Genomic DNA, 20,057 nt, shown 5'->3' with positions numbered 1-20,057 from the left:
TCAATCTCTTTGTCCCTCACATGGACATCTTACTCCTGTGTTTTTATTCCTAGTGAAATCATGTGCTGACTTCCTGGACCAACTTCCTAATGGACGTGTGCTCTTTCCACTTAATTTCCAGCTTGGAGCAAAAGTATCCTTCATCTGTAATGAGGGGTAAGTGTGACCTGGAATAGAGACCAGGAACACAGTGTTGGGTAGTGACTCTCTTGGGTTCAGGAGTTAATCCAAAAAGTGAGGCTGACCTGGGGAATAGAAGTACCTGGGGAGACTGACTTCTGAGCAGTTTTGAAATGTGTCAGTACCCAGGGGCACCACTATCAGGAGATAAAGAAATTGGCACATGCAATTCAATGTTGAATACAATCATAAATATAGACACTAATCTTGAATTCATGGTTGGAGCTTGAAGTAAATGGGGAAGTCGTTGTTTGGAGGCAGAAAATTACAGTTCTGTGGGAAATTTACTAATAAAAAGTTTAATGTATAAGACAAAAATTGTTTGCAATGTGATAATCAGGCAAAGGTTGTTTTAGGAAACTAAAAACTAATCAGTACTGGAATTTGTAATAGTATATGGGCAAGTATTTTTAACACAATCACATCTGTTTGCATCAGTAAAGTCTTTGACATTGGAATCATAATGGCCAATGTTATAGTTTCAGGTAATATCACTAGTTATTCATGTGGATCTAGGACTCTCAGTAGAATGCACTCTCTGTGGGAGGTAACAAGACTGGGCAATATAGTAGTTATTTTTAATAATTTCCAGGAATCTTTGACTTTTACAAAGTCTGCCACCCAATAATGATGAGCAGATTTCATAAGGACCCTAGGATCTAATAATAATCTGGGCATTTCAGTGGCAGAGACCTCTGTGAGCCTCCTTCTGGCCATTACAGCTGTAGTGGCAAGAAGAGCAATGTCGGTTCTCTTTCCCGATGTTCCCTGCTTTGCTTCCCCAGATCAGGAGCTGTTCTTGCTCATGACCCACTAATGAGGATAAGAGGAATGTCAGAGGACTGTCAGTGAGAGATGGGTGTGGGTCTAGGGCACAGGGGAGAGTCCACCTCTGTGTTCAGGGACTTTTGAGGTGACACTGGGCTATGTTTTTTGTTTGACTATTAAGTGTACAAGTTCTGATTGCTTTGTCTGTCACAGGACCCTGTGATACTTTAGAAAACTTTGGCTTCTGAATTGCTGGCAACTACTGAATTCAGGTTCCTAAAGAACTGAGACTTAATGGTATTTAGGCTGAAGTGAGAAAGCTTATCATCTATCAGTGAAGAGATGGAGCAATGGGAATTTCTCCCCTACTTGCTACCTCTTTCTCCCTTAGGTTCCGGTTAAAAGGCAGCTCTGCTTGTCATTGTGTCTTGGTTGGAATGAAAAGCCTTTGGAACAGCAGTGTTCCTGTGTGTGAACGTGAGTAGAAAGAAGAACTCTGCAATCTGGATATCTCCCCTTATGTTGTTCTAGTATGTTTCACCTCATGGAATCACCTGTTGTCTGGTACTTTATTTAACAAATTACTGGTAAAATACTTCTTTGTTGGAAGAATTTCAAAAAAGGTTTGGCAGGTATTATACATCATGTGTTCATATTACTAATCTGTAAGTCACTAGTTTAATGTCAGTGTTGAATTTTGTGGGGAATATGTGGGGAGAAAGTAGATGACATAACAGTACACCAAAATTTCTTTATTCATTTACTTTTTCAGTTTTATCACCAAGGAGTAATTTCTCTTAAATTTTTATGTCCTTTTATCGTCTCACATATCTGAACCATTTATTCAGCCTCTCATTTTGTTCATGGTATTTATTGAGGAAGGCTTCCCATGTGCCAGGGCTTTGAATCTAGAGAGAGTGCTGAATAGTGTTAACCCTGCTCTTGCGAGGTTCATTTTCTGTTCAAGGAGGCAGACAATGAAAATAAACCAGTAAGCAAATTTAAAAATAGAATATATAAAATAGTATGTCAAAAAGTGGTAAGTGTTACAGAGAAAAGAAAACATTTATAGGATAAATTAGTGTGGTGCAGGAAGGTGAGTCAGTATTTGAAATGGTGAGGTGCCCTAAATTTCAATAAAACTCAAATAAAGATTCAGAAATTGATAAATATATAAAAGTGTTCTATGTACAAAAACAATACTGATTTGTCCTACTCTGTTTACTAGGACTTTTTAAAATGCCTTTTCCTGATGATTAGATTGTTCATTTTATTTTGGATTTTGTTAAAACGCTTTGCTAGAAGTCTGAACATTTTATGGGATTATGGTGGAGCTTTACAGAACATTAAATATGTATTAAACGCAGATATCAAGCAAGCTCCACCTTCCTGTGACACATAAAGCTGAAAATAAATATATAAGTAAACTGGAAAAACAAGCACCTAGTTAAAATCCAGGTATGAGAAGTCAATCATTAGTGTACCCTCACTTTATACACGTTTCTGACAAGATCGGATATCTCTTCCTAAATTGGTACCATATTAAGAGCATCAGATTAGTTTCAGGGAGGGAACTGCTAGAAACAGATACACTGTTTGACAGAAAGAAATGACAGCTGATAGCTTCAAAGAAAGAAAAAACAAAAAAGGAAGAAGAAAAACAGGCTCCCTGAGGCCCTTTAATCTGGCTATAAAGAGCCCTATGGGACCGCCTGCCGATGCAGGGGACATGGGTTCGTGCCCCGGTCCGGGAGGATCCCACATGCCGCGGAGTGGCTGGGCCTGTGAGCCATGGCCGCTGGGCCTGCGCGTCTGGAGCCTGTGCTCCGCAACGGGAGAGGCCACAACAGTGAGAAGCCCGCGTACCGCAAAAAAAAAAAAAAAAAGAGCCCTATGGGAATCAATGTAGTCTGATGACACTGTTGTATATTTGGTATTGGTACTGATGATAATTGTCTTGAGTCATCAAGAAAAATTTACATCTGCTGAAAATGATAGTCCACGTTTAATAAACTTAACCCAGATTTCCCTAGAATTTCAAATCTTTGAGGGAAAAATCTTGTCTGTGTTGTACCCCATTGTCAACCCAGGATTCTTATGATGCCTGACATAAAGTAGTCAATAAAACGGTTGCTGGAAAAAAAACCAAATTAATTAACTCCAAACAGATTAAAAAATTAGCTACCTGAAGGGTATTTTGTACTTTTACAACAAACTGTAATTTGTCTCACCTGAGTTAGATCCTTCTCAGAGGAAGCCTTACATAATTCAGTTCCATCCAATTTAAGTACGTTGTCATAGAAAAAATGTATTAATACAACAATCACAGGGCATAATTATTTTATAATACTTTTGATTGAAACTAATGGAACCTAAAACTTTTGTGTTCTTTCTAGAAATCTTTTGTCCAAATCCTCCAGCTATCCTTAATGGGAAACACACAGGAACTTCTCTGGGAGACATTCCTTATGGAGAAGAAATTGGTTACACATGTGACTCCCACCCAGACAGAAGGATGACCTTCACCCTCACTGGGGAGAGCACCATCCGCTGTACCAGTGACAGTCAGGGAAATGGGGTTTGGAGTGGCCCTGCCCCTCGCTGTGAACTTTCTGTTCCTACTGGTCAGTGCACATTTCCCCATGCCCTAGAAGGATCAGTATGTCTAGGCCAAAGCTCCGTATTTCTGTAGTGACAGTCCTTTTTGCTTGTGAATATAGCTTTGTTATAAACATGGGACAGAATTACCTGCCAGGTGAATAACAGATGGCTTTAGATGTGCCACACTCTGTCCCAGTTGGGGGTATTCTGATGACCCTTCCCTCTGGAGTGATGATTGTGGGATGGAGAAGAGAGGAGAGAGTGGAGAGAATCAGTGAAGCCTAGAATTTATAGGGAATATTTTCAAAGCACTGAAAACAAATGCCAAAGAAAACATTGTTATGCCATCTCTACTGAGTTGTCTTTATACTAGATGGATGGGTGTGCAGAGCAAAAAGCACATGTTGATGTTAGTAATATATTTCAGAATTGATGATGTTGTAGAAATAATTAAGGAAACTCTGATATAGGAATTCATCCTACTTTTGTTATTTCTGAGTTCTGCTCCAGCCTGTGACCATATTTTGTTGACCCTTCATCTCACCTTTAGCCAAGGGAACTCAGGATGCCCTGGAGAAGTGGAGTGTAAGGTTGTGCTCTTGACCTCTGTAGCTCATTCCTTTTACATATTAGTCTGGCTTTAAACGACAGTACCAGACAATCAGGTGCACTTGTGGCTGTGATTATCCACACGAGCTCCGTCCTCCAGTGAGGACAGAATGCACTGAATTGGTAGTTTGTGTATCCTAGCGGTATTCCCACCTGATGCAGTTTACAAGTAGAGATTACAGATGGTCCTGTTTAAAGGCTGAGAAGTCTGGCTTTAGACAATTGGTTTTCCCACTGATAAGCAAACATTTAGTGCGTTGGGACCTGCCTGCCTTGGGTTTTCTTGTGATTCTAATAGACAGAGATATTATTAGATGTGTTGGAGTGTTCATACTTCTAAGTTGAACTGAATGTCTTTTCTTGTGTTTTGGTGGGAATTTGTTCTTAGCTTGTCCACATCCACCCAAGATCCACAATGGCCACCACATTGCAGGACATGCCTCTCCATATCTTCCTGGGATGACAGTCAACTACACCTGTGACCCAGGCTACAAGTTGGTGGGAAAGGCCTTCATTTTCTGTACACACCAGGGAACCTGGAGCCTGTTTGATCTTTATTGCAAAGGTATTTGGTATTCTTGCCTGATTTTTATGAAATACTGATGCATGAGGCTAATAAGGCTGAGAGATCACTTCTGAGGGGATCATAAAATGAGTATCAATAGAGTTGGAGAAAAGCAGAAGAAAAGATAGGAAGCGAGGGCTTCCCTGGTGGCGCAGTGGATGAGAGTCTGCCTGCCGATGCAGGGGACACAGGTTCGTACCCCGGTCTGGGAGGATCCCGCGTGCCGCGGAGGGGCTGGGCCCGTGAGCCATGGCCGCTGAGCCTGCGCGTCCGGAGCCTGTGCTCCGCAGCGGGAGAGGCCGCGGCAGTGAGAGGCCCGCGTACCGCAAAAAAAAAAAAAAAAAGATAGGAAGCGAGGCTGTCCAAGCACCCTAAACTCTACCAAATAAGTAGGAAGAACTTATGGAATTTCCAGTAGTACAATAGACTTCAAACAGCAATTTTAAATGCTTTACGGGCTTTTAACTAATAAAATATTTCAGCTCTAAAGGACCCGAGAGAATCACAGGTGGTCCTCACAAAAACCCTTAGGAGATTAATAGGACACTTAGAAGCACACTTTGTTGTGTGGAATATTGAACCTGAAGCATGGTTAAAAGCAATTAATTCCTAGAATTACTGGGTACGAAGCCTCATTACAATCTCCAGGGCTAAAGGTGAGGTGTTTATTTCCTCTCTTCCCTGGAGCAAGTCTGTTTATAAAAATGACATCTGACTTTAAAATCTTTGTTGGCAATATTCTAAAAAGCTACAAAATGTGGAAATAAAAATAATATTCTGTGACTAGGCATGATACTGAGGTCTTTACGAAGGTTATTGGTGTTAGTCTCCAAAACAATCTGATGAAGTGGGATTATTATTTCCGTGATCTTACAGAGGAGGAAATTGAGGTTGAGAGAGATCCAGTAACTAGTCCATGATCCTCAGCTCAGCAGTGGTGGCACTAGGATTGGACCCCTGCTCAGCCCCTGCTTTTGAACACTGCACTGAACACTGCCTCCTTTTTTTAATGGATTCACACTTTACTATATCTCATAATTACAAAAAGAACCTTAAACACACATTTTAAAGTTTTAAATTCAAGCATTTACAATACACAGAATTAACACCAATTAGGATTTGAGGCAAGTTACCATAGGAAACATACCGCAGAGATTGTTTGCACCACTTACTAATTCATCTTCAAACTTAATTAAATAAAACCCAAGATTTGCCAGAACCTATCCAAATCTGTAACAGAAAGATACAAATTACAGCTTGGTTAGACAAGCCATAACAACTTTAGCTATAAAATGTATTCTCTCAATGTGTTTCATAATGCATTACAGTGGTGAATTTTTAATTAGTTAAAAACTTTTTTCAAATGACGACTTTCTAAAACACTTGAGGTAATAAAATTATATAGTTTTCAGCAATAAAGATTGTGGTAAATTATAGACACTGAAGAAAGTTGTAAGGCAAGAATCGAAATTCTGGTGTACATTCTGCTTTCAGAACACTGTCTCCTTTCAAATGTAGTTCTTTTGATTTTGCAAAACTATAAGTTAAGTGATTTTGCTTTGTTTGTTTCTTTTCTATTCTTGCTTTTTAGAAATACTAGACTAAGGTCAGGGATGAGGCAGGAGAGATTTCAGACATGCATGTTTCTAATGTTGAGGAGCAGTTAGTCCTATGGCTGCTGTGGTTATAGGATCTTAGGGCTCTCCCCAACCTAAATCCTTGTCCTCCTAGCCCTCTGATTTAAGAGATAGAGAAAATTAGGCCCACCACAGAGACGCTCCTGTGTTTATTTGCAAGAATGGACTGCACAAAATCAGAGTCCCCATGGTTCTAAAGAAACTGGAAAGCTCGCCCCTCCTTGCTTTAGTTACATAAAGAAATATGAAGATGCAGGGAATAGTTCAAAGATGAATTATAAAAATTAAGACTGTGATAGTTCTTCTCCTGAAAATAAAAGGGTAATATTCCATTCTCTTGACAGCTGCTTTCTTCTCATGTAAATAAAATTCATTTTGTCTTAATAGCTGTCCTCTTTAAACATGCTTTTTAGCAGTCATTCTCTGTCTTTATCATTAGCAAAATCAGCCAGGGAACTTTCTAAAAATATGGAGTCTTTTTTGAAAATTGAAATATAATTGATGTGCCATGTTATGTTACTTTCACATGTACTACATTGACATTTGCATACTTTATTCAATGACCATCAAAATAAATCTAGTAATCATCTGTCTGCATACAAATTTATTACAATATTATTGACCATATTCCTTCTGCTGTGTATTATATCCCTGTGGCTTATTTATTTTATAACTGGAAATTTGTATCTCTTAATTCCCTTTACCTTTCCCACCCACCCTCTAGAAACCACCCATTTGTTCTCTGTATCTATGAGTCTGTTATTTTGTTTTGTTTGTTTGTTCTATTTTTTTAGATACCCCATATAAGTGGTATCATATGATATTTGTCTTTCTCTGTATGGCTTATTTCACTTACCATAATACCCTCTAGATCCATCTGTGTTGTCACAAATGGCAAGATTTCATTTTTTTTATGGCTGAGGAATATTCCATTGTGTGTGTGTGTGTATATATATATATATATATATATATATATATATATATATATATATATATATACACACACATCTCATCTTCTTTGGATGAGGAATTCATACATTGATGGACACTTAGGTTGCTTCCATATCTCAGCTATCATAAATAATGCTGCAATGAACATGGGTATGCATATATCTTTTCAAATTAGTGTTTTTGGTTTCTTAGGGTAAATACCCAGAAATAAAATTTCTAGACCACATGACAGTTGTATTTTTAATTTTTTGAGGAACCTCCATACTGTTTTCCATAGTGATTTCACCAACTTACATTTCCACCAACTGTGTACAAGTTCCCTTTTCCCCACATCCTCACCAACACTTGTTACTTGTTGTCTTTTTGATGATGGCCATTCTGACAAGTATGCATTGGTATCTCAATATGGTTTTGATTTACAGCTCCCTGATGATTAGCAATGTTGAGCATCTTTTCATGTGTCTTTTGGCCATCTGTATGTCAGGTCCTCAGACCTTTTTTTTTTTTTTTTTTTTTTTGCAGTACGCGGGCCTCTCACTGCTGCGGCCTCTCCCATCCCGGAGCACAGGCTCCGGATGCACAGGCCCAGCAGCCATGGCTTACGGGCCCAGCCGCTCCTCGGCATGTGGGAACCTCCCGGACCAGGGCATGAACCCGTGTCCCCTGCATCGGCAGGCAGACTCTCTACCACTGCGCCACCAGGGAAGCCCCTCAGACCATTTTTTAATTGGGTTATTTGGGGATTTTTATGTTGATTTGTGTGAGTTTTTTGTATATTTTAGATACTGACCCCCTTATCAGATATATCATTTGCAAATATCTTCTCCAATTCAGTAGGCTGCCTTTTCATTTTGTTGATAGTTTCGTTTGCTTTGCAAAAGCTTTTCAGTTTGTTGTAGTCCCATTTGTTTATTTTTGCTTTTGTTTCCCTTGCCTGAGAAGACATATCCAAAAAAATGTTGCTAAGACTGATGTCAAAAAGTGTACTGCTAGGCTTCCTCATCTTAGAGGAAATGCTTTCAACTTTTCACCATTGAGTATGATGTGAGCTGTGAGCTTGTCATATATGGTCTTTGTTATGTTGCAGTATATTCCCTCTATACCCACTTTGTTCAGCATTTTTTTCATAAATGGATGTCAGATTTTGTCAAAATCCTCTTCATCTATTGGATGATCATATGATATTTACTCTTTAATTTGTTAACATGGTGTGCCACTTTGATTGATTTGCAGATTGAACCATCCTTGCATCCCTGGGATAAATCCCATTTGATAATGGTAAATTATCCTTCTATTGCATTGTTGAATGCAGTCTGATAATATTTTGTTGTGGATTTTGCATCTATTTGTGTGGACATATTGTCTTTTAATTTCCTTGTGGTATCTTTGTGTGGTTTTGGTATCAGGGTGATGCTGACCTTGTAAAATGCATTTAAAAGTGTTCCTTCCTCTTCTATTTTTTGAAATAGTTTGAGAAGGATAGGTGTTAAGTCTTTAAATGTTTTGTAGCATTCTCCTGTGAAGCAGTCTGATCCTGGACTTTTGTTTGTTGGGAATATTTTGACTACTGATTCAATTTCATTACTAGTAATCATTCTGTGCCTAGTTTCTATTTCTTCCTGATTCAATCTTGGGAGATTGTACATTTCTAGAACTTTATTTCTTCTAGGTTGTCCGTTTTATTGGTGTCTGTTTGTTGCTGTGATCTTTTATGATTCTTTGTATTTCTATGTTGTTGGTTTTAACTACTCCTCTTCCATTTCTAATTATAGTTATTTGGGCCCTTCTCATTTTTTTTTTTCTGGATGGGTCTGGCAAAAGGCTTATCAATTTTGTCTATCTTTTCAAAGAACCAACTCTTAGTTTCATTAATCCTTTATATATTTTTGAATGTCTATTTCATCTATTTCTGCTTTGACCTTTATTATGTCTTTTTTTGTACTGACTTTGGGGTTTATTTCTTTTTCTTTTTCTAGTTCCTTTAGGTATAAGGTTAGCTTGTTTGTTGCAGATTTTTCTGGTTTCCTGAGGTAGGCATGTATTGCTTTAAATTTCCATCTTGGAACTGCTTCTGCAGTTCTTTAGATAGTTCTAGATATATATCATAGATTTTGGATCATTGTGTTTCCATTTTCATTTGTCTCCAGGTATTTTTTGATTTCCTCAGTGACCCATTCATTGTTTGGTAGCATATTGTTTAGCTTCCACGTGTCTGTGGTTTTTGCAGGTTTTTTTCATATGGTTGATTTCTCATCTCATAGTGTTGTGGTCTGAAAACATGCTTGATATGACTTCAGTCTTCTTAAATTTATTGAGACTTTTTTGTGACCTACAGTGTGTGATGTATCCTGGAGAATGTTCCACGTGTACCTGAAAAGAATGTGTATTCTGCCGCTTTTGGATTAAATGCTCTGTATATATCTATTAATTGCATCTGACCTAATGTGTAATTTAAGGCCAGTGTTTCATTATTGATTTTTTGTCTGAATAATCTGTCCATTGATATAAGTAGGATGCTAAAATTCCCCCCCATTATTGTATTATTGTCAATTTCTCTTTTTATATTTGTTAATATTTGCTTTATATATTTAGGTGCTCCTCTTTGTGGTATGTGTGTGTATATATATATATACACAATTGTTATATCTTCTTGTTGGATTGATGCCTTTACCATTGTGTAATGTCCTTATTTGTCTCTCGTTACAGTCTTTGTTTTAAAGTCTATATTGTCTGATATAAGTATTGCCACCCAGCTTTCTTTTCATTTCCATTAGCATGGAGTATGTTTTTCCATCCCCTCGCTTTTGGTCTGTGTGTGTCCTTACATCTGAAGTTAGTCTCCTATAGGCAGCATCTATCTATCTATCTATCTATCTAACTATCTATCTAATCTATCTATCTACAGCCACTCTGTGTCTTTTCTTTTCCCATGTATTTTGCAACTGACAGTTTGTACCTCTTAATCTCCCTCACCTATTTTTTTCCTCACCCCATTTCCCTCCCCTCTGGCAACCACCTGTTTCTTCTTTGTATCTATAACTCTGTTTCTGTTTTTTTATGTTTGTTCATTTGTTGTTGTTGTTTTTTTTAGATTCCACAATAAGTGAAATCATGTAGTACTTGCCTTTCTCTCTCTGACATGTCATTTAGCATAGTACCTCAAGGTCCATCCATGTTGTTGCAGATGGTAAGATATCATTCTTTTTATTACTCAGTAATATTCCATTGTGTAGGTATACCACATCTTCTTTTTCCATTCATTTATTGATGGGTATTTAGGTTGCTTCCATATCTTGGCTTTTGTGAATAATGCTGCAATGAACATAGGGGTGCATATATCTTTTCTAATTAGTGTTTTCATTTTCTCCAGATGAATGCACAGGACTGGAATTGCTGTCATGCGGTAGTTCTAGCTTTAATTTTTTTAAATTAATTTATTTATTTAATTTTGGTTTCATTGGGTCTTCATTGCTGCATGCAGGCTTTCTCTAGTTGTGGAGACCGGGAGCTACTCTTTGTTGTGGTGTGCGTGCTTCTCATGGCAGTGGCTTTCTTGTTGTGGAGCATGGGCTCTAGGCATGCAGGCTTCAGTAATTGTGGCACGCAGGCTCAGTAGTTGTGGCTCATGGACTCTAGAGTGCAGGCTCAGTTGTTGTGGCACACTGGCTTAGTTGCTCTGCAGCATGTGGGATCTTCCCACACCAGGGCTCAAACCCACGTGCCCTGCATTGGCAGGCAGATTCTTAACCACTGCACCACCAGGGAAGTCCCTAGTTTTAATTTTTTGAGAAATCTTCATACTGTTTTCCACAGTGGGTACAATTTACATTCCCAACAACAGTGCATGAGAGTTCCTTTTTCTCCACATCCTTGCTAACACTTGTTATTTGTTTCTTTTGATATTAGCCATGCTGACAGGTGTTAGGAGATATCTCACTATGGCTTTGATTCTCATTTCTCTGATGATTAATGATGCTGAGCATCTTCTCACATGCCTGCTGGCCATCTGTATGTATTCTTTGGAAAAATGTCTATTCAGATCCTCTGCCTGTTTTTTAATCGGATTGTTTGTTTTTTTAATGTTAAGTTGTATGAGTTCTTTGTATTTTTCAGCCTTTCTTTGTCTTTTGATTGGAGCATTTAGTCCATTTACATTTAACGTAATTATTCATAGATATGGACCTATTGCCATTTTGTTAATTTTGGGGGATTGTTTTGTTGCGTAGTTCTTCTTTTCCTCTCCTCTTTTGCAATTTGATGACTTTCTTTAGCATTATGTCTGGATTCCTTTCTCTCTTTTTTTGTGTGTATCTATTATAGGTTTTGGTTTGTGGTCACCATGAGGTTCATATATAACAGCTATCTATCTATCTATCTATCTCTCATCTATGATTATATATAGATGTATATATGATTAATTGATGATCTCTTAAGTTTGAATGTATTCTAACAACCCTGCATTTTTACTCCCCCCCCACAATGTTGAATATTTTTGATATCATATTTTACATCTTTTTGTTTTGTGTATCCCTTAACTACTTGTTTTGTATATAGATGATTTCCCTACTTTTGTCTTTTAACCTTCCTGCTAGCTTTATAAGTAGTTGATCTACTATTTTGCCTTTACCAGTGAGATATTTTCTTTCATAATTTTCACATTTCTAATTGTGGCCTTTTCTTTTCCACTTAAAGAAGTTCCTTTAACGTTTCTTGTAAAGCCAGTTTAGTGGTGCTGAACTCTTTCCATTTTTATTTGTCTGTAAAACTCTCCTTCAAATATGAGTGGTAACTTTGCCAGGTGGAGTATTCTTGTTTGTAGATTTTCCCCTTTTATAATTTGATTATACTGTGCCACTCCCTTCTGGCCTGCAAAGTTTCTGTTAAAGAGTCAGCTGATATTCTTATGGAGGTTCCCTTGTACATAACTAGTTGCTTTTCTCTTGCTGTTTTTAATGTTCCCTCTTAATTGTTCACTTTTTGCCATTTTAATAGTATGTGTTTTGGTGTAAATCTCTTTGGGTTCATCTTGTTTGTGATTCTCTGTACTTTCTTACTTGGGTGTCTGTTTCCTTCCCCAGGTTAAGGAAGTTTTCCACTATTATTTCTTCAAATAAGTTCTCTGACCCTTGGTCTCTGTCTTCTCCTTCTGGGACCCCCATCATGTGAATGTTAGTATGCTTGATATTGTTCCAGAGGTTTCTTAAACTATCCCCATTTAAAAAAACTTATTTCTCTTTTCTGTTCAGCTTAAGAGATTTCCATAACTTTGTCTTTCAGATCACTGATCTATTCCTCTGCATCATCTAATCTACTGTTGATTCCTTCTAGTGTATTTTTTATTTCAGTTATTGTATTCTTCAGCTTTGTTTGGTTCTTCTTTACATTTTCTATTCCTTTGTTAAACTTCTCACTGTGGTCATCCATTCTTCCCCTGAGTTCAGTGAGTATCTTTATGACCATTACCTTGAACTCTTTTTCATGTAGATTTCTTATCTCCACTTCAGTTATTTCTTTTATGGAAATTTTGTCTTGTTCAATCATTTGGAACATACACCTCTGTTTCCTCATTTTGTCCAATATTCAGTGTTTATATCTGTGTGTTAAGTTGGTCCATTATGTTTCCTGATCTTGAAGAAGTGCCCACAGTAGGAAACATCCTGTGGTTCCAGCAGCATGCTCCCCTCTGGTCATGAAAGCTATATGTTCTATGGGTGCTCCCTATGTGCGATGCTTGTGCCCTTCCTTTGTAGTGGTACCAACTACTGTGGGCACACTGTTATGTGGGGCTGACAACTAGCCAAGTTGGCTGCTAGGCCATGCTTTGTACAGTAGCTGTGGGCCCACTGGAGGTCTGGGTAAGCTTCCTTCATGTTTGGCTGCACAACCAGGGGGATCTGGGGCCAATGCTGGCCCACTAAAGGGTAAGACTGTGTCCCTGTGTGGCTGTCTGCATAGCCTGGTGGTGGTGGTGGGCTCAGCATTGGTGCTGGCCCACTGGTATGAGTGGCTGGGTCCCCATGGGGCTGTCTACATGACCCTGGGGGCTCAAGGCTCATGCAAGCCCACCGTAGGTCGGAGCCAGGTCCCTATGTGGCTGTCTGCGTGGCCCAGAGGGACTCAGGGCAGGTGCTCTCCTGCTGGTGGGTGGGGCCAGGTCCCCACATGGCTGTGTACATGTCTGGGTTGGGTTGGGCTGGTACAGGCCCACTGGTGGTGGTAAGCCTCCAGCACTAATAGGCTAGAGGGAGGATTTCCAAATGGCGTTTGCTAGCACTGGTGTTATCTCGGTAGAATGAGCTCCCCAGAGTGGCTGCTAACAGTGTCTAAGGGGAATCCCAGTTGCCTGCTGCCTCTCTGGGAGGCTCTTCAAGATCAGCAAGTAGGGCTTCCCTGGTGGCGCAGTGGTTGAGAATCTGCCTGCTAATGCAGGGGACACAGGTTCGAGCCCTGGTCTGGGAGGATCCCACATGCCATGGAGCAACTAGGCCCGTGAGCCACAATTACTGAGCCTGCGCGTCTGGAGCCTGTGCTCTGCAACAAGAGAGGCCGTGATATTGAGAGGCCCGTGCACTGTGATGAAGAGTGGCCCCCGCTTGCCACAACTAGAGAAAGCCCTCACACAGAAATGAAGACCCAACACAGCAAAAATAAATTAATAAACTCCTACCCCCAACATCAAAAAAAAAAAAAAAAAAAAAGATCAGCAAGTAGGTCAGACTGAAGCTCTTTTCAAACTACTGCCTCTGTGCTGGGACTCGGAGCATATGAGACTTTGCACATGCACTATAAGGGTGACATTTTTGTTTCCTATAAACCTCTGGCACTCCCGAACATAAGCCCCACTGGGTTTCAAAGCTAGGTGTTGTGGGGGCTCATCTCCCTGGAGCAGGACCCCTGGCTGGGGAGCCCAATGAAGTGCTCAGACTCCTCACTCCTCGGAGAGGACCTTTATGATTGTGATATTCGTCCCATTTGTGGGTCACCAACCAAGGCTGTGGGTCTTGACTATACCATGTCTCTGCCTCTCCTACTCATCTCATTATGGTTCCTTCTTTATCTCTTTAGTTATGGAAATTTTTTTCTGCTAGTATTCAGGTCATTTTCATAGGTACTTGCTCTGTAAGTAGTTGTAATTTTGGTGTGTCCATGGGAGGAGGTAAGTTTAGGGTCTTCCTATGCTACCATCTTGGACACCTTTCCCTAAAAAGACAGATTCTTAAATTCCATTCCCAAGAACTCTCTGACATGTTGAGGCAGAGTCCAGAGGTCTATTTTTAACAAACCCATCAAAATATTTTGATGTAGCAGGACCACAGACCATATTTTGAGAAATGCCACTTTACCCTGTTGGTTCTTATTTTAAAAAGAGAACTTAGGCTAATTTTGAGACCAGTACAACTGAAAAGCAGGCTTTGCTTGGAAGGTATCAGTGGCAAGGCAGAGAAGGAAAGCAAAACAAAGGATGGGCTTGTTGGCCTAAAACAAATAGACTGCCAGTTATTTCTCCAGCAAAAATGGTCTTGCTTGGGATCAGAAGAGAATTGTGGTTTGGGGTCTGCAGACGTGGTGAGCCACATGCAAATCCCCGCATAACAAAGGAAGGAGAACTCTTTTAACAGAAGGGAAAAGGAAGTTGTAAGGGCTCTAGCAAACAAAGATTCCATGGCTTTTCCTTGCTGATTTGCTGCCAGGAAAGAAGAGGAGTCTTTCTTCTTGCTGTTGAGCTCTGCTGTCATCACAGTGTGTGAAAGCTCCCCCTTCTGGTCTCCAGACCCTATTTAATTATTTAATTTAAGGTTTCTATTTATTAATTTTTACAAGATAAATGAGATAAAATTAAGTAGAAAATTAATGCCTTAAATTCAGAATCATAATTTATTAATTTCTTTGTTCTGTGTATAGAAATGATCCAGAAATATGCATTTATTCAAGAGACAAACTACCTGTATTCGTTGTATACCTAAAGAGAGTTTAAATGATATTCCTGTTTTCTTATGGTGTGGCCCAAGTGGTTCCAAGGCTGGAACATGGTTATCCTAATTCCTAACCTTTCCACAACTTTCCTGTTGAAGAGTTAACAATAATTTAAAGTATGATAATTTAAAATAATTATAAGCAATACATTTATATTCCCTTGCTTTACATAAAAAGGGAAGTCAGAGAATTTTAAATAATAAGATGTTGTAGGAGAGGTGTCAATAATTTTTGATGGAAGACATGACTCATCTTTGCTAAAAGCAAAGTTTCAACTAACAATTAACAATAAAATATCAATTTCTTTTTTTATTTTTCTAATTTCAGAAGTAAAATGTAGCCTCCCACAGATTATGAATGGAATCCAGAAGGAACTGAAAATAAGAAAAGTATATCACTCTGGAGATAATGTAACTTTGGAGTGTGAAGATGGGTATACTCTGGAAGGCAGTCCCTGGAGTCAGTGCCAGGAAGATGACCTGTGGGACCCTCCTCTGGCCATATGTACCTCTCGTAAGTGCAAGTGCAAGGAATGTAGGTCCTTCCCAGCCATGGTTGTTCATTCATTCATCTGTACTGACACTGAATGTGGTGGTGTGCCATATGGTGTACATTAGCTAAGAGCTAAGGAGTGCACTAAGAGTCCTTAATTCTTCCCCAAAAGCCCTTAGCAATGAGAATAAGGCAAACCTTGCTCCTCACACTTCTTAACCCATCCATCTCTCCTCAGGGACTCCTCTGAACCTTTTTTGCCCATTATCACTCTATTGCTGCATACAGTGCACAGTAATAATTTGATTACATCCTATGGGTCTTAAAATTCAGTAGCAGATTAGTGGTAGAGCAGGCCTTCAAGAATGTTTTCAGCATGAGTCGGGGATCACCTTCCAACTTGCAGAGACTAGCTGGCCGGTCTCCCACACTGGTGTAGACTACAGGATTTTAACCTGGTACATTGGATAGAGTGATTTAGGAATCATGTGTCATTGAGATCTGTAGAAGGGTAGCCTTCTGCTGGCAACTAGAGGGTGATGTAAAATAGAAAATCCTATACCTTAAACTTGTACACATCAAGTAACAGATGGGCAAAATGAATAATGAATAACCTTCCTTAATCTAAATTAGTCTTAGCCTTCTCTTCTCCCCCATTCTTATCACTCTTACTTAAAATATGTGGTTGAATACCAAGATTGTTCAAGATACAATTTTTTTACAGTTAATGCCTTAAATGCATTAACAAAGCTCACTCACAAATAATATTTCTAAATTATAAACTTGATACTCCCTTAATATCAAATTATATTCATTTCTTTGGCAAAAAGATCATTGCCTATCTGAATGCCTTTTGAGTATTCAACGATGTGGCTGTGAGAGACAGAAAATTCACATAATTTGGGGGGACTGACCTGCCAGATATTAAAATAGAAAGTCACAATACATAAATCATTTTATATCACTGAAAATAGACTTATCTTTATTAAAAATGGAATAAAGTAGATATTAATAAAATAGAGCTAGTATAAATAGAAATTAAAGTATCTTACAGAAAACAATCTAATAACGGAGACATAATCAATCCAAGGGGAAGAAAAAGATGATCAAATAGTACACGTAGCACTGAAAAAATTTGGAACCTTTCTTTTTATCTTACAATAAATACCAGATGTAATAAATAGTTAAAAGTTTTAAAAGTCAACATAGGAAAGCAAAAGTAGAAAAGGAAAAAAAAGAAGATAAAACAGCTAGAAAAAGAAAAACAACTTTTGGAAATTTTTGATATGATAGAGAAAATTATAAAAGGTAAACAAATTTGACTTAGAACTTATGAACTTTGAAAAGTAAATAAGAAAGCAGTAGACAGATGAGAAATATGTTAAAAATATAATGAAGTGTTAATAGTGTTATACATGTAGCAGTAGTGGTGGTTGTGGTAATAATAAAGGTTGTAAAAGTTAACATATGTTGAGCACTTAATTCAACTGTTCAAAGATTAGATATTCTATAACTATGTAAAAACGTAGATGCATGAGAAAATGTACTAGATAAAATATTTCAGGATAGTAGGATTATGGATGATATTTTTCTTTTGTTCTGTTTTATAAACTTTCTGCTCTAATTATACTACTTTTATGACAAAATAGTAATTTTAAAAGAAAAAAACAGACTTTGCTGAGTACACAAAATAATATGAGATTGTGTGAGTAAAACCAATGGCTTTTTATATTAGAAAAAAATTAAGAATCTGTACAGAAAAAAATCAGGATGAATTATAACTGGCTGAGAGCTCCTGCTTGATCATGTTGTGTGCCAGACTGATGTTTTTTGTGGCTTTTGCTTCCTTTTAGGCACGAGTGATGATCTCATAGTTGGTAAGTTTTATGACGGGTTTGCTGAGGAAACATCCTTAACAGTAGGTATCCACTGATAATAAGTGAAATGTAAAACAAGAGATCAAAATATCCTAGACTGCAATTTTAATTAAAAAGAAAAGAATAATGAATTCAGGCCATAGTGTAGCAAAACTGGTATCCTTATATGCATATAGAGTGAGTGTCCTTTATCAAAGTTTCTTTACTATCTTTGAACCATTATAAAAAAAGAACCATTCTTCGTATTTTAATGTGTCTGGAGAAAGCAACGTGCTCTTTAGTTTATAACCTGGGAATAGTCTTCAGGATGGTAGTCATGCCCATTTGCATAAATTGAAAGCCACAAAGACCAATTTTCTAAGCCCATTTCTGTGATCTGCCTATGTGAGAGGAATAGTTTTGTGGTAGAATTTCTAAGACAGTAGAGTCTGCTGCATAGAGTAACTCATGCCTTGCACCTCACACAAGAGATGTGTGCAGGGTCATGGCGAGCTGAGCAGAGGAGCTCCAGTGCTTCTTCTCACCCACTTATTGAAATGCTGCTGTTGGACAAAGGTCACAAACTGCTCTCTCGCTGCTCATTTATAACCCTGTGGTAATAAGACTAATATGCTAGATTAAACCAGGAACAGGGGGGAAATCTTAAAGATAAGCCTGTGGGGGGTGTTTTTTAAAAACAGAATTTATACTTGCTTTTTATTGTGTTTTTTTTTTTTTTTTTTTTTTTTTTTTTTTCTGTACGCCGGCCTCTCACTATTGTGGCCTCTCCCGTTGCGGAGCACAGGCTCCGGACGCTCAGGCTCAGAGGTCATGGCTCACGGGCCTAGCTGCTCCATGGCATGTGGGATCTTCCCAGACCAGGGCATGAACCCGTGTCCCCTGCATCAGCAGGCGGACTCTCAACCACTGTGCCACCAGGGAAGCCCTATACTTACTTTTTAAAAACTCATTAAGACACAGTTTGAAACCTACAGGTTATATTTTCCATGCATTTAATTACCATGTTTTACTGCCTAGGCATGTCCTTTGGTATGGTCCTCTTGATTTTATCCGTCATTGTTTCCTGTTTGATAATTCTAAAGTGCAAAAAAGGGTAAGTACAGCCATATTCTCCTAGAATATGTTTATAACTCTATTTGCTGCTTCTTGGAAGCCAAAGAGATGTAAAAGATGTTGACCTAAAACAGACTGCCAGTTATTTCTCCAGCAAAAATGGGTTTATTTGGGATCCGCAGAGAATAGCAGTTTGAAGTCTGCAACAATGGTGAGTCATATGCAAGTCCCTGCATGGCAAGGGAAGGAGAGTGCTTTTCTTGGGAGGAAAAGGAAGTTGGGAGGGCTGTAGTAAACAAAGAGTCCATGGGTTTTCATTGGCTGAGCCCTTGCCAGGAAAGAAGAGGAGTCTTTCTTCTTCCTGCTGGTCTCTGTTGTCTTCCTAGGGCAGGAGAACTCCCCCTTCTGGTCCCTCAACTCTATTTATTTGAGGGTTTTGGGGATTAATTTTTTACAAAGAAAACCTCAAAAAAGAAATACTACATAAACAGAGGTGATAATTCTTATAAAGAAGGCTGATGACACATATTAGGCATAAAGAAGGATTCACACTATTAAAAACAACAGAATTCAGCTGGGTAAATTTGAAGATCTAATTGGCTTTATTAAAAGATTCATGGGGGCTTCCCTGGTGGCGCAGTGGTTGAGAGTCCGCCTGCCGATGCAGGGGACACGTGTTCGTGCCCCGGACCGGGAAGATCCCATATGCCGCGGAGCAGCTGGGCCTGTGAGCCATGGCCGCTGAGCCTGCACGTCCGGAGCCTGTGCTCCGCAACGGGAGAGGCCGCAACAGTGAGAGGCCCACGTACCGCAAAAAAAAAAAAAAAAAAAAAAAAGATTCATGGATTGCTCAGGGTATATGCCCAGTAGTGGGATTGCTGGGTCATATGGTAATTCTATTTGTAGTTTTTTAAGGAACCTCCATACTGTAATTCAAAAAGAGTCATGTACCAAAATGTTCATTGCAGCCCTATTTACAATAGCCCGGAGATGGAAACAACCTAAGTGTCCATCATCGGATGAATGGATAAAGAAGATGTGGCACATATATACAATGGAATATTACTCAGCCATAAAAAGAAACGAAATCGAGCTATTTGTAATGAGGTGGATAGACCTAGAGTCTGTCATACAGAGTGAAGTAAGTCAGAAAGAGAAAGGCAAATACCATATGCTAACACATATATATGGAATTTAAGGGGAAAAAATGTCTTGAAGAACCTAGGGGTAAAACAGGAATAAAGACACAGACCTACTTGAGAATGGACTTGAGGATATGGGGAGGGGGAAGGGTAAGCTGTGACAAAGCAAGAGAGAGGCATGGACATATATACACTACCAAACGTAAGG

General features: G+C 38.8%; 1 protein-coding gene across 1 annotated transcript in view; it reads left to right on the top strand.

Annotated features, from left to right (window-relative positions):
- CR1 (complement C3b/C4b receptor 1 (Knops blood group)) overlaps positions 1–20,057 on the top strand; it is a 156,723-nt gene that overhangs the window by 117,220 nt on the left and 19,446 nt on the right. Inside the window, exons 46-52 of the mRNA XM_060078239.1 lie at positions 54–156; positions 1,340–1,425; positions 3,345–3,572; positions 4,547–4,723; positions 15,613–15,798; positions 17,631–17,654; positions 18,672–18,747. Of these exons, the coding sequence (XP_059934222.1) occupies positions 54–156; positions 1,340–1,425; positions 3,345–3,572; positions 4,547–4,723; positions 15,613–15,798; positions 17,631–17,654; positions 18,672–18,747 (880 nt within the window). The remainder of the gene's footprint in view (positions 1–53; positions 157–1,339; positions 1,426–3,344; positions 3,573–4,546; positions 4,724–15,612; positions 15,799–17,630; positions 17,655–18,671; positions 18,748–20,057) is intronic.

This window comes from Mesoplodon densirostris, chromosome 2 (genome assembly GCF_025265405.1).
Source record: "Mesoplodon densirostris isolate mMesDen1 chromosome 2, mMesDen1 primary haplotype, whole genome shotgun sequence".
Taxonomy (NCBI): Eukaryota; Metazoa; Chordata; class Mammalia; order Artiodactyla; family Ziphiidae; genus Mesoplodon; species Mesoplodon densirostris.
This window is presented reverse-complemented; position numbering and strand designations above follow the sequence as displayed.